Here is a 25,321-nt window from a genome sequence, read left to right as displayed (position 1 = left end):
GCTGCAGAGGGGGACCTGATGGCGGAGAGAGTGAGGGCACTGCCGAGCACTGAGCTGTGACATCACGGGGCTCACACTCCGGAGCTGGGAGAGTTCACTGGAAGAAAGTGACTGCTTCATTTATAAACTGTAGATGGCTTATTGGAAAATGCGGATAGTCTGTCTATCTATCTATCTATCTATCTATCTATCTATCTATCTGTCTATCTATCTGTCTAACACACCGTGCTCCTCTGTGTAGCAAAAGTTGCACTATATAGGTTGTCATGTGCTATATGGAAGTTGTGAAGAAAGCTCTATACATATCACTACTGCTAAAGAGCACATGGATAAAATCTATCTGTCTGTCTGTCTATCTGTCTGTCTGTTTGTCACAACCTTTATTTCCCTATCTATGAATTAATGGATATTTCCATATGCTCTTTACCAGTAGTAGTAAAGTAGTTATATCTGTCTCTTCCATAGCTATTTACTTATATCATATCCATCCATCCCTCCATCCATCCATCCATCCCTCCCCACGTGTCTCCTCTGCTGTCCTGGAGCTGTAGCCTGGCTTTCTGTGAGCTCCTGGCTCTGGTGATGTTCTGGTCTCCTGGTTACTGTCCAGGGGGCCATCAGCTGGAAGAGGTGATGTAAACCAATTAATAGGGACTTGAGTCGGGTGCCTTGTGCAATGTAGCGCTCTTTTGCTCCTATATACCGCTTGGCTGGCTTGTGTCCCTTCCTTTCTATCCTGAGAGCATTGACACCAAGCACCATGTGTGTAGAATTGTCACCACACCTGATACATTGTCTCTATAGTCTATGAATTACTTGTAAATATGCGTCATTTTCCCCACAATTAATTCACTCTATTATTTTATTGTGGAAATGATTGTCATGTAATGTACCCTATAAGGCGACATTCAGGCAGATTTTTCTGGTCTCACTCTTAGGTGATCAGAAATCATGAATCCATGTGGCAGGTGCTAGGCCTGACTATGTGATTTGTGTCCTGTCGCTGTTTAAATGCCTGTCATAGTTGTCAGTAATTGCTATTCCATAGAGTGAACACCCACAATGAAGAGTGAAATGACTCAACCTCAGTGTAGTGAGCACTCAGTGATTGATAGTGAGTGGCCAGAGTCAAGGATTTCACTAATGACTCATGTGCACCAGAAAAGTCACTACTTCCACTCATCCATGTATCTCACTGTAGCTATTCCTCCTCTGTCATTCCCAATATAGGGGCATTTTCCATGTGTGTATTATTTGTGTATTATCCTAGAATTCCACCTGCTGATAGGTATAACTTATGGTGTATTTCTTTTTTTATTGCAGAAACCTATGCTGGTTACGTGGGTTTTTCTAAATTGAAGCATTTTTATATTTTGGAAATCTTGCAAACAAGAATCACAACACTGTCATCCTTTACTTACATCGACAACGCCCGCAGCCCGGCTGAAGGTTTGTTCAGATCATTATGGGGTCTGGGTAGTTTTTTTTTTTTCTTTTTTGGGGGATGGGGGCTTCACATATTTTTAATATATAGTCTTTGAAAGATAGTTACACTGGTTGGATAGTTAAATATAGTCTTTCTATAGTGATGGATAGTTACACTGGTTGGATAGTTATTGGTTAATGTAATGTGGAGTTATCTAGACTATATCTTGGCATAGTATACATTGACTTTCATAGCAGTTTGCCACATTTAAGTAGCAATTGGGATTTTATTTGATGGCAGGTAATGACAATTGATAGGGTTGGAGTCAGTTTGTCGCATGCATTGGGTACCCTAGTAGTTTTGGTGTTTGGGGAGGGGTGAGGGGGGCACTTTTTACTTTTTTTGGGGGGTGAATGAAACAATACTCCAGTGTTTTGGAGAAGTGCTCAAGTTCAACAGTATGGGTATCTATTTAATTGTTTCATTTACAGCCATGCCCTGTGTTCAGGCTCAGTATGGGTCATCGCCACAAGGAGCCAGCCCAGCTTCCCAGAGCTACAGTTACCACTCATCAGGAGAATACAGCTCCGATTTCTTAACTCCAGAGTTTGTCAAGTTTAGCATGGACCTGACCAACACTGAAATCACTGCCACCACTTCTCTCCCCAGCTTTAGTACCTTTATGGACAACTACAACTCAAGCTACGACGTCAAGCCACCTTGCTTGTACCAAATGCCAATCTCTGGTCAACAGTCTTCAATAAAAGTTGAAGATATTCAGATGCACAGCTACCAACAGCACAGTCACCTCCCACCCCAATCCGAGGAGATGATGCCACATTCGGGCTCAATCTACTACAAATCCTCTTCACCCCCAAGTTCCAACACTCCAGGTTTCCCTGTCCAGCATAGTTCAATGTGGGATGACCCTGGCTCCCTTCACAGCTTCCATCAAAACTATGTGGCCACCACCCACATGATTGACCAGAGGAAAGGTCCTGTCTCCAGACTCTCCTTGTTCTCTTTCAAGCAGTCTCCACCTGGGACACCGGTGTCTAGCTGTCAAATGAGGTTTGATGGCCACCATGTATCTATGAATCCCGAAACCTCTGGAGCCCATCACATAGTGGACGGACAGACTTTTGCTGTTCCTAACCCCATCAGAAAACAGGCAGCTATGGGTTTCCCTGGACTTCAGCTTGGCCATGCGTCCCAACTCATTGACAGCCAAATTCCTTCACCTCCATCCAGGGGGTCTCCCTCCAATGAGGGTCTCTGTGCGGTCTGTGGAGACAATGCTGCTTGCCAACACTATGGAGTTCGTACTTGTGAAGGATGCAAAGGATTTTTCAAGGTTAGTACAAGATTTACTAGATACTTTTCATTATTATTATTTATTAGTTCAGGGTGATGATAACACACTTTAAAGGTGCTAGAAATCAAAACCAAGTGATGTTCTCCAGGAATTTCCTCCATGGTGCAATGATTTATGTTTATTGTTTGATGAAGAATATAAACATAATCTGCGAATTAGAACCAATTAATCTTGTGGCCAGATGTAGTTTTGGAATGAAAAGAATTGGAAATCTTCTTCCAGAAAGGGCCAGGAATGACCCCCAGTCGCATTGTATTCCTTTGACTTGTGTTTGCTAGCACATTTCTATTTGTGTTCCTAGCAGTTTCAGATTTAAATTGGTTAGGACAGAGAACCGTGTCTTAGCTAACCAAGTGGAACAGAATTCCCTATGGTAAAATTAAGTGATCTCTTTATTTCAAGCGTCTTGATTGAATAATCTTATCATGTGAAATAGAGACGTCTCTGAGGGATGTAAATAATATGAATGGCCACGGATCTGTATTTACTCCTTGTCTTCTTGGAATATAAAACACAGCTCTGTGGCTGAATGTTAATGCTCCTCAATGTCCCCAATACACACATCACACACACAGAACCCAGGAGTCCTGAGAAGGAGCAGATCCCCTGGATTCACCCTCTGCAAATCCCCTGCATCCACCCTCTCCAGATCCCCTGGATTCACCCTCTGCAGATCCCCTGGATTCACCCTCTGCAGATCCCCTGGATTCACCCTCTGCAGATCCCCTGCATTCACCCTCTCCAGATCCCCTGCATTCACCCTCTCCAGATCCCCTGCATTCACCCTCTCCAGATCCCCTGCATTCACCCTCTCCAGATCCCCTGGATTCACCCTCTGCAGATCCCCTGCATTCACCCTCTGCAGATCCCCTGCATTCACCCTCTGCAGATCCCCTGCATTCACCCCCTGCAGATCCCCTGAATTCACCCTCTGTAGATCCCCTGAATTCACCCTCTGCAGATCCCCTGGATTCAGATCCCCTGAATTCACCCACTGCAGATCCCCTGAATTCACCCTCTGCAGATCCCCTGCATTCACCCTCTGTAGATCCCCTGAATTCACCCTCTGCAGATCCCCTGCATTCACCCTCTGTAGATCCCCTGGATTCACCCTCTGCCTCTTTCTCTTTTCTTTCTTTGCAGCGCACTGTGCAGAAAAATGCCAAATATGTTTGTTTAGCAAATAAAAATTGTCCGGTTGACAAACGACGTAGGAATAGGTGTCAGTACTGTCGCTTCCAGAAGTGCCTTGCAGTTGGGATGGTCAAAGAAGGTACAGAGTCTGGTTAATTCATTTATATTATCCAATCAGATAGATATATAATAGATAAATATAAATGTCTGATAGATAGACTAAATGGAGACTGATGATGAAGAATTGTAAATAGAAATGTAGATCAACACTAAAGATTGATTATAGATAGATAATAAGAATGAATGAGAGAAGTAGATAGAAAACAAAGATTTTGATAAAAGATGTGTAGATGATACATAAATGATATAGAGATAAACAGAGGGAGTGATAATAAATAGATAAAAAAGATAGATTGATAGATATAGATTTTCTCTAGCCCCAATTATAAGGGAAGTAGATAGATAGATATTAAATACATCGATTAGAAATATGTGATACATGCAGATAAAATTGATGACAGACGAGCATTAGATACATCGATTAGATAGATAGGTAGAATCTGAGAAGGCAGAGGTTTTTTTTTGTATATATGCTTTGCTACTATGTATCTATTCCAAGTTATAATATATGTATACACACACACACACACACACACACACACACATACAGTATATATATATATATATATATATATATATATATATATGTACCTAGAGAGGTAGACATACATTTCTGAACTGCTGTAGGTGACTCCGAGATATCCCTTTAAATAGGGGTTACATTGTGAGTGTAAATGCGTGTAAGGTTAACTATAGATAATAGATAGTTATGTAGATAGGTGATAGATAGATAGATAATGGATAGATAAATAGATGAGAGATAAATACATAGGTATGACATGGATAGATAAATAGAGAGATAGAGAGATAGATAGATATGAGTTAGATCCATAGATAGATAGATACATAGGTATGACATGGATAGATAGATAGATAGATAGATAGATAGATAGATAGATAGATAGATAATAGATGGAGAGAGACTGGTGTACAGTGATTAGCCCCTGTCTCAGCAGTAGATGGACATTGCCCAGTGCTGTGTATTGGGGGCAGAGGGTCGGGGCTTTGCAGGGCAGTTGCTGCCAGGGAATGTCCTGGGCACCCTGGTGATGGTCTCTGCATTGTTCCTGCGGTCAGGCCGGAGTGAAGGGGTCTTTGTCATCAGGCAGAGCCCTCTGTGTGCCAGGAATGTGTGTGGGACAGGCGGACTAGTAACGTCCTCATCTTGTATTTGCACCCAGTGGTTCGCACAGACAGTCTAAAAGGTCGGAGAGGTCGCTTACCATCCAAACCCAAGAGCCCCCAGGAGCCGTCGCCCCCGAGCCCCCCGGTGAGTTTGATCAGTGCCCTAGTGAGAGCCCACGTCGATTCCAACCCGGCTATGAGCAGCCTGGACTATTCCAGGGTAAGTGGGAGCACAGGCTGGCTGGATCAGCCTTTATGGGGTCACCCCATCTTCTGTGTCCACCCTAGATTGTGATATATCAGTGTTATCATTTAGTCTTAAATTCCATTGAAAATAAGAGCAAATATTAGGATGAAAACGATTTGTTTAACACTCAGTCTGGTTTCCCTTCATGTCCCACACCTTATGTGAACCCTACATCCATGGAGATTGCAGAATAATCTCGGGTTCTTTTCCTTCCAGACTGATACAATGTATTTACACCTTACTCCATTAGGACAGTGTCAGCTTGTGACCTCCGACCTTTACTCTTGACCTTCACCCTGATCTACACATATAATGTCCTCTATAATATCACCCCTGTATACAGCTGCATTTAATTCGATTTCCTTTGCTTCACATCACATAGAACTGAATTGACCTAGAGGCCACTTTCCCTGTTATTCTGACTTATTATGTGTTTATTTATAGTAAACATATTTCTGTAATAAAATAGTCCCTTTTTCATAGTTCCAAGCAAACCCCGAGTTCCAAATGAACGGAGATGACACCCAACACATACAGCAATTTTACGACTTGCTCACTGGCTCTATGGAGATCATCAGAGGTTGGGCTGAAAAAATCCCCGGTTTTTCCGAGCTTCACAAACAGGACCAAGACCTTCTCTTCGAATCAGCTTTCCTAGAACTCTTTGTTTTAAGATTAGCCTACAGGTAATTATCATCAAATTAAGATTTAATTGTTATGTAAGCAACCCCTTCGTTCAAGGTCAATTGATTTGCATTTTATTGGCTCTGCGGTAATTAGAAGTCTTTTAAAGGGGCCATTTATTACAATGATACTAATTAGTTTTTTTTTTCTTTTTCCCCTTCCTGTTATTTAATTAATTCCAGGTCTAACCCATCCGAGGGCAAACTCATTTTCTGCAATGGGGCAGTTCTCCATAGGTTGCAGTGTGTTCGTGGTTTTGGAGAATGGATTGATTCTATCGTTGAGTTTTCCTCCAACTTGCAGAGTATGAACATTGACATTTCAGCCTTTTCGTGTATTGCTGCATTGGCCATGGTGACAGGTGAGGTTGCAAAAAAAAAAAGAAATCCTAAAATTTTGATATAAAATTAAAACCATGCAATAATACCCTTGGGTTAGGACTAACAGGCTTATGCATTGTTTTCTTGCAGAGAGACATGGCTTGAAGGAACCAAAAAGAGTAGAAGAACTTCAGAACAAGATTGTTAACTGCCTAAAGGACCATGTAACATTTAACAATGGGGGGCTAAATCGCCCAAACTACCTGTCCAAACTTTTGGGGAAACTACCAGAACTCAGAACCCTTTGCACACAGGGGCTCCAACGTATCTTTTACCTAAAACTGGAGGACTTGGTGCCACCACCAGCTATCATTGACAAGCTCTTTTTGGACACATTACCTTTTTAAAATCAGGACATTTCAATGAAACTTTTATTAATTTCCAGACTTTAAGAGGTCTCTCTCTATCTCTCTCTCTACCTGTGAACTTCTAAAGCATATGCACTTGGTATACCAGTTGCCAACATTGGTGGACATTTCAGGATCGAAGGACAAAAAGCAATTCATCATCAGAAGAAAGATTATGGTTGGAAACAACAAGGAATAATAAAAAATAATAATAAAAAAAAACAACAACTCTATGAATGACCTCAGTCAATAGTATTAAGGTGACCAAGACCATCCCCCACCCCCTCTTCCTTATTAAAAGAGACTCTGTTGTATAAGAAAGTTGTAATATATTGTGATATACATGTTCAACTGGATGGCATGAAGGATACAAAGCAAATCATAATAATAATAATATTAATAATAAGGCTTGTAAATGTATAAGATACAGTTTAGCTATTTTTAATCATTTTGTGCCTATTTATGACAATTTGTGTTTGCTAAAAAAAAAACATATGAGAAATAAAAAAAAAACTATTGCATACAAAGGTAAAGCATGTTTATAACAGTGCTAGATCTGGAAACACAAAGGAACTTATAGGCAACTGCTCACCAGGTGATGTCTATAGGGTATAAATAGTATTCGGACACTATGTAGTCTGCTAGATTTTATAAAGACTGGTAGTTCCAAGTAGGCACATTGTATTCTCACTCCACCCTGATGATGGTGATGATGATGATGATGATGGCAGAGGCACAATCCCCTGTTTGTACGTGTTGTATGTACTGTTGATGTTAATACACCATTTCTACAGTCCCTTCTTCTCCTTTCTTCAGTTGTCCTGAGGCTTCTTCCATTGGACTTGCATGCAGCAGTTTTCTTCTTATTCTTCTTCTTCCAGGAAACATCAGTGCTGAACTACCTTGGAAATGACTGATGATGATGAGCACTTTGGATTTTATTTTTTATTTTTTTTTTTATTATGATTGTCTCAAAATTGTCAGTTAATATATTATTAATATTATTATTATTTTATTGTTTGGAAAGTAAACAAATTTGTAATACTGACATCAGCTCTAGTATGCTTTTTCTTATGTCATGTCAGACAAATGGACAGATGGCATGTAGAGGGGTAAATATGGACACAGGCAAGTAGATGGATAGGTGATAGATAGTCAGGAATGAAAGCAAGAAAGCCAGGTGATTCGTGCCAGTAGATGTATTTTACTTAAAGCAGAGACCTGAAGATGTGTTGGAGAACAGCGATTAGGATAGGAAGAGATTAGATGTGTTTTCATGCAATTTATAGGACTGGTATAGGGTCCTGCTGCTCAAAGCATTAATGCTTGATTGGAAGCATTGTAGGATCGGTTCTAAACACTTATTTATTCTTTAGAAAATATGTTAAGAGGAGCTGGAAACATTTAAGAGAGTTTATATGACAGGTTTAATATGGAAGTAAAATCTGGTCTAGTAATATCACAAAATAATGCTAGACTTGAAATACTGAATAGTGATATATATATATAGTAACATAGCGTATATATAAAATGGTGCTCTGTAGCATCTATCTATGTCATAATATTTATAGTTTCCCTATCTATTTATTGATGAATATTTCCAAATGTTCTTTACTAGTATTACAGTAACTCTATCTATCTATCTATCTATCATCTATCATCATTTGTCTTCAAGATCTCAGTCATAAGATTTACTTTTGGTTGTGAAATAGTAATAGAAAATTATATAATGATAGATATATAGATAATAGATATATATAGGTAGATAGATATTAGATAGATAGATAATAGAGAGATGATAGGTAGATTAATAGATAATATATAGATAGATAATAGAGAGAGGATAGATAGATAATAGATTAATAGATAGATATATAATAGATAGATAATAGATTAATAGATAGATAGATGATAGATTAATAGATACTAATAATAATTAATAGATAATATATATATAGATAATATATAGATAAATGATATATATTAGATAGATAAATAGATAATAGATAGACAGATGGATAATAGATTAATAGATATATAGATAATAGATAGACAGATAGATAATAGATAGATAATAGATGATAGATAGATAATAGATTAATAGATATATAGATAATAGATAGATAGATAATAGATTTATAGATATATAGATAATAGATAGATAGATGATAGATAGATAACAGATGATAGATAGATAATAGATTAATAGATAGATAATAGATTTATAGATAATATATAGATAGATAGATAGATAGATAGATAGATAGATAGATAGATAGTCAGTCCATGGCTTCAAGCAGCAGAGAGGATTTCTGGCTTTCTATATATCGCTCCCTATGATTACAGGTCGGTTATTCTTAAAAGTCTTTTTCCTCCAGTGAAAGACGCAGAGTATTAAGATTATGAAATAATCCTTCCTATACTTATCAGTATCAGGTTTTATTCGAAAAACAAAAAAACAATAAAAAACTTTTTACCGGTCAGAGCACTAGCGATACAAAAAATAGTTAATTATCAGGATAAATAATAAGATATTATTTTATGATGAACATTTTTATACTAGGCGGTTTTTTTTTCTTAATTTGGCTAGAAGAAAACTTTTTTCCTTTCTGCTTTGCACATTTTCATCTGGACATAAATCTACTTAAACGTTGAAAAAATGTTCCTAGGTGCCAGTTCTCTTCTAAGTGTTTTCTTTCTTTTCTCGGGTGTTCGGGCAATCAGGTTTCCTTCTGGGGAATAAAGAATAAGAGAATGTTCTTCTTCGGGAACTTCAGACCTATGTTTTCAGTCATTCTGATGAGTTTTTTCCTCCCCATCATCGCTGATCTGAGGATTTACTTGGTCGTAGAGAAGCGACCTATACAGCAAAGAGGCAGAGGCAGAGGCAGAGGCTGAGGACAGAGGCAAAGGACAGAGGCAGAGGCAGAGGCAGAGGCTGAGGACAGAGGCAGAGGCAGAGGCTGAGGCTGAGGACAGAGGCAGAGGACAGAGGCAGAGGCTGAGGACAGAGGCAGAGGACAGAGGCAGAGGCAGAGGCTGAGGACTGAGGCAAAGGACAGAGGCAGAGGCAGAGGCAGAGGCTGAGGACAGAGGCAGAGGCTGAGGCTGAGGACAGAGGCAGAGGACAGAGGCAGAGGCTGAGGACAGAGGCAGAGGACAGAGGCAGAGGCAGAGGCTGAGGACAGAGGCAGAGGACAGAGGCAGAGGCAGAGGCTGAGGACAGAGGCAGAGGTCAGAGGCAGAGGGCAGAGGCAGAGGCAGAGGCAGAGGCAGAGGCTGAGGACAGAGGCAGAGGCAGAGGACAGAGGCAGAGGACAGAGGCAGAGGCAGAGGACAGAGGCAGAGGCTGAGGACAGAGGACAGAGGCAGAGGCTGAGGACAGAGGCAGAGGACAGAGGCAGAGGACAGAGGCAGAGGCAGAGGCTGAGGACAGAGGCAGAGGACAGAGGCAGAGGGCAGAGGCAGAGGCAGAGGCAGAGGCTGAGGACAGAGGCAGAGGCAGAGGCAGAGGCAGAGGACAGAGGCAGAGGACAGAGGCAGAGGCAGAGGACAGAGGCAGAGGACAGAGGCAGAGGCAGAGGCAGAGGACAGAGGCAGAGGCAGAGGCTGAGGCAGAGGCAGAGGCTGAGGACAGAGGCAGAGGACAGAGGCAGAGGCTGAGGCTGAGGACAGAGGCAGAGGACAGAGGCAGAGGCTGAGGACAGAGGCAGAGGCAGAGGCAGAGGCTGAGGACAGAGGCTGAGGACAGAGGCAGAGGACAGAGGCAGAGGCTGAGGCTGAGGACAGAGGCAGAGGCTGAGGACAGAGGCTGAGGACAGAGGCAGAGGACAGAGGCAGAGGCTGAGGCTGAGGACAGAGGCAGAGGACAGAGGCCGGGACTCGCTGTTTCATCGCGATTAATATTTGCATTTGATGTCTTCTCCTCTTTATCACATTATATTACACTCATATCTTTATCGATCTTTCTCCCCTTTCTGAGGGGATCAATCATACAGAGCTGCTGCTGATATTTCCCTGCGCAGTAATGAGAAAAGTCACATTTATCCCCAATCAACGTTTCTGGAGAAATAAAAAAAAATAAAAAATTAATCAACAGAAGAAAAAAAAATAATTTCCTCTCTGGTTATTTTTGTTTCTTTTACCTTGTTATTCTTTACATCTAATCTATCTGAAGCGAGATCGAGGAGATAAAGGAAAACATTTCTGCCGTTTGTTTTGCGCAAAGACGCAATTAGTCGCAGTGTGTACAATCACCAATGCTCTTCACACCAGGGCCGGAGAATCGCTTTATCCTGCAGAATCCAGACACGGATATTCGGATCGTGTGCGTCTCTTTATCAGATTGGTAGTTATATTACTTTACAATGGTTTGGGGCTGGTGGTGCTGTCATCACGATCAAGACTTGTGCCGGAGCTGCACTTGGCGCTGAAGCTTTCTCTCTATAAATAGGATCCTAATTAGGGGACACATAGACAAGAATCGCACAGTGTGACCTGCTTGTATTTATATCATTTATTGGATTTTATCTTATAATGTCCAGGAGAATGATTCATGTGCAGGAGGCTGACATTGGAGGGAGGGGAGATGTCACAGGTAGAACCGGATCGGACAGGAGGATGTCCTGGGGTGCAGGGGCCACAGGGGTGGAAGATAATCTCACCAACTCTTCATGGGAAATGTGAAAAATAAAGTTCCTTGATGATGGCACACCAGACATAATAAATGATCATCTATCTATCTATCTATCTATCTATCTATCTATCTATCTATCTATTTATCCCTCTATCTATCTATCTATCTATCTATCTATCTATCTATCTATCTATCTCTTATCTTTCTCCTATATATCTGACCACCTAGCCTTTTTTAAATGACTTTAGTCCACTTGCAGTCCTATGCAAAATCAATCTGAGCACCGCGATATCCCTTCCATCCCTTTTGCTAAGTGCAGAGCTTCCAGTTGATTCCCTCCCCCGATTGTTTCATTTGCTCCGGTTGCTGTAGAATTAACCCTTTCCCACTCTGCCAGGATACGTTGTTCCTATTTATACTGAAAGGGTTAACCCTGACCCAGCTCTCCCGCCCGGTGCACAGGCTGCAGAGCCGGCAGTCGTGGCTGCGGGTTACTGGGAGACTATGGCGCTTGGATCTGTGCAATGTACAGACATAGGGGTTTACACATCATGGTTCCGAGGCAGGGGGTGCTGAGACTTGTTGTTCCTTATATGACTAGTGTCAGGTGATGATGTGCGGTGACTTTTTCTCTCCTTGCAGCCTGTGCAGACGGTGCAGGATGGCTCCGAGGTGCTGATCCTGATCTCCACTCTTAAAGGGACACTCACCCTCTCACCTCTCCCTTATCTCCTCTCCCTGCTGTGCAGATGGAGGCAGGCTTGTGCTCCCTGTTATCAGCCATCTCAGGCTGAGGAGAGGCGGCCTGGAATGTTCTTCAGTAGGATTACTGACAAAAAAGTTCTACAAAATCTCTGCTCCCCCTCTCTGCCATCATCCAGATCACTCCTGGATCTCACACCGACACTGACACCCATAGATGTGGAGGCCGGGGCCGCTGAGAGGCTGAGATGGGGCGATTCTCGGACACAAAGAGGGACCTGACCTGCAAAGGATGAAACCGGCTCCGGCCTGACCTCACCGCAGATCCGGGAGGAGGAGAACAGGGTCCAGACAGGAGGGGACCCGAATCTAGGGGGGTAGGGGCAGCAATGGGAACTATCACCCAACCAACCATTCATGGGAAGGAATAAGGCTGTATGTCATGTACATCAGAAATGACTATCTATCTATCTATCTATCTATCTATCTATCTATCTATCTATCTATCTATCATTATCTATCTATCTATTATCTCTATATCTATCTATCTATCTATCTATCTATCATCTATCTATTATCTCTATATCTATCTATCTATCTATCTATCTATCTCTATATCTCTATCTATCTATCTATCTATCTATCTATCTATCTATCTATCTATCATCTATCTATTATCTCTCTATCTATCTATCTATCTATCTATATTATCTATCTATCTATCTATCTATCTATCTATCATTATCTATCTATCTATCTATCTCTATATCTCTATCTATCTATCTATCTATCTATCATTATCTATCTATCTCTCTATATCTCTCTGTATCTATCTATCTATCTATCTATCTATCTATCTATCTATCTATCTATAATATCTATCTATCTATCTATCTATCATTATCTATCTATCTATATCTATCTATCATTATCTATCTATCTATCATTATCTATCTATCTCTCTATATCTATCTATCTATCTATCTATCGCTCTATATCTCTCTGTATCTATCTCTATCTATCTATCTATCTATCTATCTATCTATCTATATCTCTATCTATCTATCTCTATCATTATATCTATCTACAGTATCATCTATCTATCTATCTACAGTATCTATCTATCTACAGTATCTATCTATCTATCTATCTATCTATCATCTTTCTATTATCTATCTATCTCTATCTATTATCTAACTATCTATCATTATCCATCTATCATTATCTCTCTATTATCTATCCGTCTGTCATCTATCTGTAAGGTCTATGTTGGTCAGAAATTCACCTCTTCTCATTCTTCTTATATGCTGCCATTTGTCCATCATGCTTTACACTGCATCCCTTCTTGCTCAGAATGATTGCTATGTATAAACAATATTTACCACATTTTCTTACAGCTTAAACATAGAAATTATAGATCGAGTACAATTACGGTAAGTATGAGAAAAAGAGGAGCGACCAGGTAATTGACTCAGACACGTAAAGCCCAATGAGGCGCCATAGCATGATCCCTAGAAACAATGGCGCGGCATTTATAACATAATCATGAACCATAATTTAAATATTTTAAGGATGTTTAATTCATTTTTTAAGTGAGAGTGGGCTAAATAGCGAAGTCCCCCTGATTGTGATGCTAGGTTTTGCTACTCAGGACAGAAGGGCCTGATGCAGTTACGGACTGGGACTGAAATTCAGCCCTGGCACTTGAAATCGCACAGGCCCATGCTGTCCCCGTCCCCGAGCACCAGATGGGATATATTACTACTAATATTACCCTGGATGGAGGAAAGCAAGACTTACTACAGGACCAATATTTCTAATGATACACGTGGCCTACTGGGCTAAGTGACGGAGTCAGCAACTGTGTGCTCCATCACAACTCTTAACAGTATGGGTGTCTTGAGAACACTGATTCTGATAACAACGTAGCAGACAAGGCAGCTCACGACCAGACAGGCCCTTTTGGCATTTGCCAGAATTGCCAGATGGCCAGTCCAGACTGATGTGTATTTTGCCTTTCTTGACCCTTTGACCAATTGCTTTCCCTTTGTGTTTCTTCATAATGCAGTTCCTTTGGGTATGGGCTTCCTGCACTGGTTTAGGCCACCCAGTGACAGAGGGGATTGGATCAACCATTCTGGATTTGCTCTCTTCATTGGTCCCTTAGCAGCTCCATCGTCTGCCTACTTGCATGTATGTAGATTATTTTGACCTTTAAATATATATTTTTTAAATTGATGCCCTTAAATTACTTAGTGCAGTGCGTGTTTTGCATTACAGACCTCACATAAGATGCAGGCTGACGCAGAAACGCGCGTCGGGGCTTGGCGCATCCAGGGGACATCTTTTCTGTGTGTGCACATTAAGGTAATCTATCCAGAGGCAATTATTCTACTTTAGTTATATTTGTATGATATTATTAACATTGTGGTCGATGAGACTTCTTCTTTTGATATATACTTTTGGGCCCCTCTTGGATTTATCCTGCAATTTTTGCACTGTGATTACTATTTAGCACCTTACTCACGACACTTTTATTTATTACACTTTATGTATCCATTCCAGCGGTATCTTCATGGTATTGGCAAGTTCATTTTATGATTTATATATTTTTCTCCGCTAGGTTGCAATAATTTGTTATTTTGTGGTGTCCCCTGTGTTGTGCCCTATTGTTTTCCCACCCCATTCCTCTATTATCAATAAAGGATTTAATATTTTATTATTGGACACATTTAGTTTTTTTTCTCTTTTTTTGTGGTTTGTCTTAATCCCGATGTGTCCTTCTATATTGTCCATGAGTGCACATGTGGTGATGTTACTACTTTTTTACAGACTGTGATTGTATACCACATATTTCATAGGTGCACCCTGCCTTGAGATTTATTTACCTTTGTTATAAACCTCACCATGTACCGTACATCATAGGAGTCTTCAAACAACTTTTTCCCATAAGCTGTTTGGAAATTCAGAGTTAATATAGGGGGTCGTCTATTCAGAGCCCCCAATTATTAGCTACTCAACATATCCAGACACTCCATGGATTGCCCAATAGATTTCAATTAAACGTGTGTCATTTCTTACTTCTCCTGTGGGGGGCGCTGTAGGGAAAAATTGAACATTTGTTGCTGGATTCTCCGATTACAGCAGATTATTGTCAGGGGAATCCGTCTAAAAAAAAAAAAATGAACTTCCAAAGTTTAGTTCCGCACCGAAACAGTGATGAGGCAGCCCTGGGCCATAATTCTCTCTTCCTGTACAATCTCACATCTGAACACAGCCCTAATATGGAGATTGGAGTGAAAGTTATTACGGAGGAGGAAATGCCTTAAAAATAGAAAATCTTATCAGATCTAAAGTTTTTTTTCTAAATGACGTCGGAGGTAAAACAGGGATGTTACCGCCCGATCGTGGTATTTCTATAAAGATTTCCTAATAGATCATTCATAAACTATGATGTCACTGACACATTTTACCAGTTGTACATGAATAAGTAACAGGATTTTGCAAGTATTCCCCCCGTGGATTGTATAAGAACGTCAGCATTTCCCATTACTAGTAGATATCAGTGTGTGGGCCGTCCTCCGCTGTCAGGACGAGGCTGCAAACTATTGTTTATTTACTAGCTCTGTTCCTGGGAAAGTTGGGTGACTGACAACCGATGTCTTCTGTGAGATCATCCAGCTTCCAAATACTCCTGAATGGCAAATACACTATATTGGCAACAGTGTTTTTAATAATTGACATTTTTTTCATTCATTCCTATTGCCCCCTGTGCAAAACATTCGGTCACATTGCCCCCCCCGGTGTATAACATCCGACCCCCCCCGCCATGCTTTCTGCATTTACAAGCATCGGCGACAGAACGGCCGGTGGTGCGGAGCTCACTGATATCGGCATGGTCCTGTGATTGGAGCCACCGGGGTAACAATACCGCCAGTGAAATTTTGAAATTTTTTCCTCCTAAATCTGCCTCCATCACCTGGGATTGATGTTATTGAGAAGTGGAAGAAACCGCAACAACTCAGCCAGGAAGTGGAGACCCCGTAATGTTACAGAGCGGGGTCACTGAGTGCTGAGGAGCAGAGGGCAGAAAACTCACCAACGATCTGCTGACTCCATAACCGCAGAGTCCAAACCTACTCTGGTATTAACAGCCCAAAAACAGTGCCCCCCTCCAGGAATTTCATAGCAGAGCAGCTCCATGCAGCCTTACATCACCAAGCACAATGCTGAGTGTTGGATGGAGTGATGTAAAGCCACCACCACTGGAGTTTAGAGCAGAGGAAACATGTTCTGTGCAGTGATGAATCACATTTCTCTATCTGGTGTCTGATGGAGGAGTCTGGGTTTTGGTGATTCTAGGAGGACGTTACCCACCTGACTGCATTGTACAGTTTGGTGGAGGAGGATCATAATATGGGCTTTTTTTTCCAGGTGTCGGCTTGTGAAGGGAAATCTTATTGCTTCAGCACAAGACATTGTGGACAATGAGAGCATCCATCTTTGTTGAAAAAAAAAATTTGGGAAAGGCCATTTTCTGTTCCTCATGACTGTGCCCACTGCGCGAGGTCCATACAGACATGGTTGGGTGAGTTTTGCCGTGAAAGAACGTGACCGGCCGCACCTCAACCCTATCCAACATCTTTGGGATGAGCTTGAACAGAGATTGTGAGCTCGGCCTCTCCTCCAACTAAGTGTCTGACCTCACAAATCCTCTTCTGGACGATGGGGCAAAAATTCCCACCGATGCCTCGAAAATTATGTAGAAATTATTCTAAGAAGTGTGGAAGTTGTGTTATCTGTGAAGGAGGGACCTACTCCATAGCAATGTCTGTGGATTTAGACGTGAATTTCATAAAAGCTCCCGTAGGTGTAATGTGGAAGGGGCCAATACTTTCATCCATATATTGTATGCATGGCCAGTTTTAGACAAATTGGGGCCCCTATGCTGAAATATTCCACCAAAAAGACAGTTATGCCCCCTTCACACCTCCGTATAAAACACATACAGTATGTGTTACACCAGTACCAGTGTCATCCGTGTGCCGGCAGTGTATCACCCGTGTTTTTCCGGTATGGATACTGGAAATGAAATAATGCTTGTTCTATACTTTCAGTGTTAAACACGTACAGCACACGGATGGCATACATGCACACACACAGTATACATAGTCATAGCAAAAAGTGTTGGCACCCTAGAAATAGTTCCAGAAAAGGAAGTATTTCTCCCAGGAAATTACTGTAATTACCCATGTTTTGTTATACACATGTTTATTTCCTCTTTTTGTAATGGAGCAACACAAAAAAAGACAAAAAAAACCCAAAACAAATTGGACATAATTTAACACAAAACTCACAAAATGGACAGGACAAAATTGTTGGCACCTTTCCAAAATTGTGGGCAAATAACTTTGTTTCAAGCACGTGATGCTCGTTCAAACTCACCTGTGGCAAGTAACAGGCGTGGGTAATATGAAAATCACATCTGAAATCAGATAAAATGATGATGAGGGGGACACAGACAGGACTGCAGGCATCTTCCTGTCCCTGGCCACAACACACTTCTGTGCTGTGAACAAACCGCTTCCCTCCTTCTCAACTGCTGACTTGTATTATTGCTTTTGAAATTTCAAATGTTTTGTTTTCTTCTTTCTGCGACTATCTATTTGATATTAAAGGGAATCTGTCACCTATTTTTTTGCATATAAGATGTGGCCACCACCATCAGGGGCTTATCTACAGCATTCTGTAATGCTGTAAGGCATTTTTTTAAAGATATCTTATCAGCGAATATGCTGATTTTTAACTTACGTACCGTTTTTTATTTCCTCTTCCTGCCTTCTAAGCCATCGTTCACTTTGTAAAACAACTGTAATATCTCACTATTGAAGTTTATAAAGAGGAGAGGAGATGAACGAGCACAGTATGAGGCAGAGAGAAAGAGAAGGGCAGCAATACACACCGACCCCTGCATTTGCTTCTTAATAAGTGTTTTATCCCTCCCCACAGCTGGATTCACAGCTACACAGCTCAGTAAAGCTGTATAATGTTCTCAATGCTGCTGCTTTTAGGTGAATGCCTTATCTCTTCCCAGAGCTGGATTCACAATGACACTGCTCCCTAATGCTGTAAAATTTCATCAATGCTGCTGCTAGTTGCTTTGTATAAAGTTTATTTATCTCTCCCTTCCAAACCTGGATTCATATCTACACTGCTTCATAATGCTTGTATAATGTCTTTCATGCTGCTGCCGCTTTTTAGTATATTTTTTAGTTCTCCTCAAAGCTGGATTCACAGCTACACTGCTCAGTAATGCTGTACAGTGTCCTACATGCTGCTGCTGCTCTTTAGTAAGTGTTTTATGTCTTACCAGAGCTGTATGCACAGCTACACTTCTCAATAATGCTTGGTAGTGTGCTTCAAGCTGCTGCTTTTTTAGGAAATGTTTTATGTCTCCCCAGAGCTGGATGCACATATCTATAATGTCCTCTATACTGCTGCTTTTGAATATGGGCTACATAGACACATGAAATCAGAAATCCCTCATTCTGCTAGTCTTGTGTATGGGAGATATAGCAGATAGTCTCCTTCCACCGACTCATAGTCAACTGCTAATGAAAAATAGATCCTGCAGAGGGTAAAATTGGGGCATACACACGACAGCTGATTCTGATCAGTCACCTGAAACTGCAAATACACTTTGAAACAACAGAATAAAACACATTCATTTTTACAGACTGACATCTAATGAGTAATTAAAGATACATTACTTACAAAGTTGTATAACCCCAAAGTGGGGACATATCTACCCTTCTGGGGCTCTCCTGCTGTGCAGCTTTTTGATATTTTTTATACAAGTAATAAAATAGCCATGAGATAATTAAATATGAGCCTGCATTACCATGCAAGATCTAAACACTGTTGAAATGGGAAATGGAGACGGTGAGCAGAAGCAGAACCTGCACCAGCCTGTGACCTGACAAGACCCTAATGTATTTTATAGCCTCCGGTGCTTTGTCAAGCCTTTCTGTTCCACCGCATACATTTATGTAATATGCAACTGAGTATGTCGTCCACAATCTGTAAAACCATTTTCCTGGGACAAAGAGTTTTGCAGATTTGAAAATAAGTTGACAATAGCAGAGATTTTCAGCATCAAATTGTATCACGAATTTGCTGTATCCACGGAAATTGGATTATGTCTATGGTTTGATTCAGAAGTGAAAAGAAAAAAAAGCACGAGTGCTCTGCCACCGTAGCTGCTGCTGACTCTTCACCGTGCGGGATCTGAAATCTCTCAGATGAAAGGAACTATCTCACGGGCTATTGCTGTACTAAGGATCAGAAACTTTTTGTATTTTTATTCTGGATATTTACAGTTCATTTCTCCTTTTTTTTTTCTGTCAATAAGGAGTAAAAATCAGCTCACCACTTGTAATTAAATTAGGTGCATGGAAGTCCGCTCTGATCCCACGTTGTCAAATAATAGTAAAAGGAAAAAATAGGTCCAGCTCCTGATTTGCAAAATTGCAAAATTTTATTTAAAGGGAACCTGGCACCTCTTTTGGCCGCTATAAGATGCGGCCGCTGCCTTTCAGGGCTTATCTATAGCATTCTATAATACTGTAGATAAGCCCCCGATCCGACCTGAAAGATAAGAAAAATAAGTTTTATTATACTCACCCAGATGGGGGGGCGGTCCGGTGCCGTCCGGTGGGTGTCGCAGGTCCTGGTCCGGCGCCTCCCATCTTCTTGTGACGCCGCCCTCATGCTTGCTTCATGGCTCCCCGGCATTGTACTCCTGCGCAGGCGTACCTAGCAAAGTACTGCAGTGCACAGGTGCTGGGCCTCTCTGACCTGTCCCGGCGCCTGTGCACTGCAGTACTTTGCTCTGCCCTCAACAGGACAGAGACGTACGCCTGTGCAGAAGTGTGATGCAGGGAGCGATAAAGCAAGCAGGACGGCGACATCGCAAGAAGATGGGAGGCGCCGGACCCGGACCTGCGACAGCCATCGGACCAGACCGGCTCCCCGAGTGAGTATAATAAACTTATTTTTCTTATCTTTCAGGTCGGATTGGGGGGGCTTATCCACAGCAATATAGAATGCTGTACATAAGCCCTGAAAGGCAGCGGCCGCATCTTATAGCCGCCAAAACAGCTGACAGGTTCGCTTTAAATGCGGGTAAGGGGGATGAACTGTCCTGCTGCATTGTTGCGCCTGAAGACAACAGTCGCACTATATGTACAGGGCAATGCGGTTTTATATGTAATGTGAATAGTGATGTGCATCTTTTATGTGGTATGATGGCAATGTACAGCGTATAAGTAATGTAAAGTGTTAATGCACCATGTACAGGCTCGGACTGGCCCATAGGGGAACAGGGGAATCCCCCGGGGGGCCCCTGTGCAGATCTGGGCCACCAACATTACTGTATGGGCAGTACTTGGCATAATTCACTTGATTCACTCTGTACAGAAAAGAGCAGCATCTTATTCATTAACCAAACTACCCAGTTTATTATTTTATAGAGATATAGGTAAATTTGTGAATGAGGGGAATGTAATATTTGTATGCAGGTGAAAAATGGGCCCTCAAAGTCAATGTTACTGGTGGGCCCTTGGCACCCCAGTCCGACACTGACTATGTGAGTAGTGTATAGTGAAGGGTAAGACTTGGGATAGTATGAGTACTGTTCATATACGAACACATATACAGCACACGGTAGCTGTGAATCCAGCTGTGGGGAGGGATAGAACTCGTAGTTAAGTGGCTTAGCAACGGCATAGGACGTGAGATAAGGACAATAGGTTGACAAGATCAAGTTCAGGTGCAGTGGGCTGCTAAGGCCAGCATGTGCCAGTCGTTCAAAGCTGTGGGAAGCCCTACTGGAATCAAGAGCGGACGCTCTTGCCGCGTACTTAGCCAAGGTCCGGTATAGGGTCTGCAGGGCATGGGATTTGGATGTTTCGCCCCCAGCAGTGCGCCCTCAGCAGTTCGCCCCCGAGTACATTTCGCCCCCAGCATTTGGCCCCCAGGATGTTTTACCCTCGCACATTTCACCCCAGGACATTTCGCCCCCAGCAGTTCGCCCATTTCGCCCCCAGCAGTGTGCCCATTTCGCCCCCAGCAGTTCGCCCATTTCGCCCCCAGCAGTTCCCCATTTCGCCCCCAGCAGTTCGCCCATTTTGCCCTCGGATGTTTGTACCCTGTTTTGCCCCCAGAATTTTGTGCTTGGATGTTTTGTCACTTTGTCCTTGTGGTTCATGAATTCCAGTCCGTCATCAATCCACATGTCACAAAAGTACTGTACAGAGTGCTGCACTTTTGTGACATGTTAAATCAACTGTTTCCATCTGTAAACCTCACAACTGATTGCGTTATAGTGTCAGAGCATTTTGCCTGCAATTTTAACAAGACATTTTCCAAAACGTTTTAAAACGTTTTTGTGTTACAAAAACATAACACGAAAAAAATAAACGGATTCAAAAAATGTAGTGTGAATGAGGCCTGATTTAAATGCTGGGGGTGAAATGTGCGGGGGCGAAATGTGCAGGCGCAAATCTTCCTGGGGGTGAAATGATAGGGGCGAAATGTGCGGGGGCGAAATATACCAGGGGGCGAACTGCTGGGGGCAAATTGCTGGGGACAAAACTTCCTATAACTGCGGGGCACATTGTGTCCTCTGGCGTACAGTGGAAGATGGACACGACCTGTGTAGACGGAAGGTGAAGGATCCCGGGTGCACTGCTGAAGTGGACAGGAAATCCCTGAGGCTGACGGAGTCAGTGGGCTTCGGGATAGTCCGGGACGAACGAGTGATAGGGCTGATGATGCATTGTTCTAAGAAAGTAAGAACCATGAAGTGCTGTGCCCTATCCCATATGTTACACCTTGATGAACTTGAGATGACCACCAGTAAACGTTTGCTTGTTGCAATGAACTTTGTTTCCCCAAACTTGTGTGTGACGGCTCCTGAGGATGGAGGTCTGGAGACAGTGGAGGCCTGTGGCCTACAAGTGAGTATGATGGACCCCACACCTGACAGAACATTGAGACTGGGACACTGCTTTCCTGTAAAGTTCCAGAGCACAACCGGACAGCAGGTCCATCATGACTACCGCTCTTGGCAACTTTATACAAGCTAAAATACCATGGCACTAGGCTGGTTGATTATTATTATTATTTATTTATATAGCGCCATTAATTCCATGGTGCTGTACATGAGAAGGGGGGTTACATACAAAGTTATAGATATTGTTAACAGTAAGCAAATTTACAATGACAGGCTGGTACAGAGGGGAGAGGACCCTGTCCTTGCGGACTTACATTCTATGGAAAAATGGTGAATACAAGAGAAAAAGTGATGGGTTTCGACTGCAAACGCGATCTTAATCTGAGCTATCGCCTCAACACAAATGCGCAGATTAAATACGCAAATAGACCAATCACAATTCAGATAAAATATCACATGATAAAACACAACAAGATCCTGAGAGAATGACATATAATACAGTGGGGGGGGGGGGGAATTAGTATTTGATTCCTTGCTGATTTTGTACATTTGCCCACTGACAAAGATATGAACAGTCTATAATTTTAAGGGTAGGTTAATTTTAACATTGAGAGGTAGAATATCAAAAATAAAATCCAGAAACTCACATTGTATAAATTATATAAATTTATTTCCATTTTGCAGTGAGAAATAAGTATTTGATCCCTCTGGCAAACAAGACTTAATACTTGGTGGCAAAACCCTTGTTGTCAAGCACAGCAGTCAGACGCTTTTTGTAGTTGATGATGAGGTTTTTACACATGTCAGGAGGAATTTTGGTCCACTCCTCTTTGCAGATCATCTCTAAATCTTTAAGATTTTGAGGTTGTCACTTGGCAACTCGGAGCTTCAGCTCCCTCCATAAGTTTTCTGTGGGATTTAGGTCTGGAGACTGGCTAGGCCACTCCATGACCTTAATGTACTTCTTTTTGGGCCACTCCTTTGTTGCTTTGGCTGTATGTTTTGGGTCATTGTCTTGCTGGAAGACCCAGCCACGACACAATTTTAATGTCCTGGTGGGGGAAAGGAGGTTATCACTCAGGATTTTACGGTACATGGCTCCATTCATTCTCCCATTGATGTGGAGAAGTAGTCCTGTGCCCTTAGCAGAGAAACACCCTCAAAACTTAATGTTTCCACCTCCATGCTTGACAGTGGGGATGGTGTTCTTTGAGTCATAGGCAACATCTCTCTTCCTCCAAACACGGCGAGTTGAGTTAATGCCAAAGAGCTCAATTTTTGTCTTACCTGACTACAGCACCTTCTCCCAATCACTCACAGAATCATCCAGATGTTCATTGGCAAACTTCAGATGGGCCTGCACATGTGCCTTCTTGAGCAGGGGGACCTTGCGGGCACTGCAGGATTTTAAACCTTTACGGCATAATGTGTTACCAATGGTTTTCTTGGTGACTGTGATCCCAGCTGCCTTGAGATCATTAACAAATTCCCTCTGTGTAGTTTTAGGCTGATCTCTCATCTTCCTCATGATCAAGGTTTTGCACAGTGCCCCAGATTGATGTCGATTGACATTCATTTTGTATTTCTTTCATTTTCATACTATTGCACCAACAGTTGTCTCCTTCTCACCCAGCATCTTACTTATGGTTTTGTATCCTATTCCAGCTTTGTGAAAATCTATGATCTTGTGCCTGACATCCGTATAAAGCTCTTTGGTCTTGCCCATGTTGTAGAGGTTAGAGTCTGACTGATTAATTGACTCTGTGGACAGGAGTCTTTTGTAAAGGTGACTATGTAAGACAGCTGTCTTTAATGCAGGTAACGAGTTGATTAGGAGCGTCTGTAGGAGCCAGAACGCTTAATGGTTGGTAGGGGATCAATTACTTATTTCTCACTGCAAAATGCAAATTAATTTTTATAATTTATACAATGTGATTTTCTGGATTTTATTTTTGATATTCTGTCTCTCAATGTCAAAATTAACCTACCCTTAAAATTACAGACTGTTCATGTCTTTGTCAGTGGGCAAACTTACAAAATCAGCAAGGGATCAAATAATTATTTCCCCCACTGTATAAATAGATTGTCCTGATCAGAAAAGACAAATATTAATAGAATACATTTTGCTGTAACTAATAATGAAGCATAGTTTTATTCCATTTGTTGATCGTGAACTCCGATAAGTATAGTGCAGTGCGTTGTATTTTGACCTTTTTTCCAATGACACCACATACCCACATACAGGGAGCGTTAGGGACAGACCCCCAGGAGGTAGAACCGCGACAGCCGGAACCAAAGGGGCGACAGGGGGTAGTAGACAGGTGAGGAGGCACAGGTGTATCAGACTAGTTGGACACCGAGACACACGGAGACCTAACAAGACACCGGACTGGAGAGCCAGGGGGAAGACAAGGACTGGAGGCTGCAATAAAAAGAAGTACAATTAAGTACACGGCAAAAAGGGAAGACAAATGGCAGGAAGGGAACGGAGTGGGAGAGAAGGTGGCAGGGACAGGGTAGCGATGCAGGAAGACTCAGGGAAGCACGGAGGGCAGAGTACCGAGGCAGAAGACAGAGGACCAGGGCGAGAAGCACAGAGGTAAAAAGGGCAGTGCAGACAGAGATAATGAGAAGGGGCCTGAGGACACAGTGATCGCTGCACAATACAGGCGTCACCGCATACGATAACCAGGCGTCTTACCTGAGGAGACGCTGAGCATAAATAGCGGTGGGCGCCGCCATGTTGGGGGCGAGGCCAGCGCGTCAGACTACCCAGGAGGCTGCGCGCTGGGTGCCTGACGCCGGGGTAGTCAGAGGCCGGGCGCGGGGACGCGCCGAGAAGCAGGAGCGTGCCAGCCAGAGCGCGCAGGGGAAAAAGCAGAGCCTGGAGGCATGACAGTACCCCCCCTTTACGCCCCCTCCTCCTAACGTTGGAGAGAAACCGTCTCATAATGCGGGGAGCATCAATATTCTCCTGGGGTTCCCATGATCTTTCCTCCGGGCCGAAACCCTTCCAATCAATCAAAAACAGAGTCTTTCCTTTAACAGTCTTCATAGCCAAAATATCCCGTACCTCAAAGGTGTTATCGGAGCTACATGATTGGGAGATTTGGTGCAGAGAATTGGGAGA

At 42.3% G+C, this 25,321-nt stretch overlaps 1 protein-coding gene across 3 annotated transcripts in view; it reads left to right on the top strand.

Moving 5' to 3' along the window:
• The window catches only part of NR4A2 (nuclear receptor subfamily 4 group A member 2), an 8,143-nt gene extending 255 nt beyond the window's left edge, over nucleotides 1–7,888 (top strand). Inside the window, exons 2-8 of one of the 3 annotated variants that reach the window (XM_073545646.1) lie at nucleotides 1,324–1,449; nucleotides 2,096–2,780; nucleotides 3,945–4,074; nucleotides 5,237–5,400; nucleotides 5,911–6,113; nucleotides 6,294–6,472; nucleotides 6,582–7,888. In XM_073545646.1, coding sequence (XP_073401747.1) covers nucleotides 2,109–2,780; nucleotides 3,945–4,074; nucleotides 5,237–5,400; nucleotides 5,911–6,113; nucleotides 6,294–6,472; nucleotides 6,582–6,838 — 1,605 coding nt within the window. In that variant the 5' untranslated portion in view covers nucleotides 1,324–1,449; nucleotides 2,096–2,108 and the 3' untranslated portion in view covers nucleotides 6,839–7,888. Of the gene's footprint in view, nucleotides 1–1,323; nucleotides 1,450–1,917; nucleotides 2,781–3,944; nucleotides 4,075–5,236; nucleotides 5,401–5,910; nucleotides 6,114–6,293; nucleotides 6,473–6,581 lie in introns of all 3 variants that reach the window. The other 2 variants (XM_073545645.1, XM_073545644.1) reach the window with 2 other exon arrangements.
• The last annotated feature ends 17,433 nt before the right edge of the window (nucleotides 7,889–25,321 follow it).

Source organism: Dendrobates tinctorius, unplaced genomic scaffold (genome assembly GCF_039654945.1).
Source record: "Dendrobates tinctorius isolate UK_male_01 unplaced genomic scaffold, ASM3965494v1 ptg000143l, whole genome shotgun sequence".
Classification (NCBI taxonomy): domain Eukaryota; kingdom Metazoa; phylum Chordata; class Amphibia; order Anura; family Dendrobatidae; genus Dendrobates; species Dendrobates tinctorius.
The sequence above is the reverse complement of the archived record's forward strand: the minus strand, read 5'-3'. Positions and strand labels throughout refer to the sequence as shown.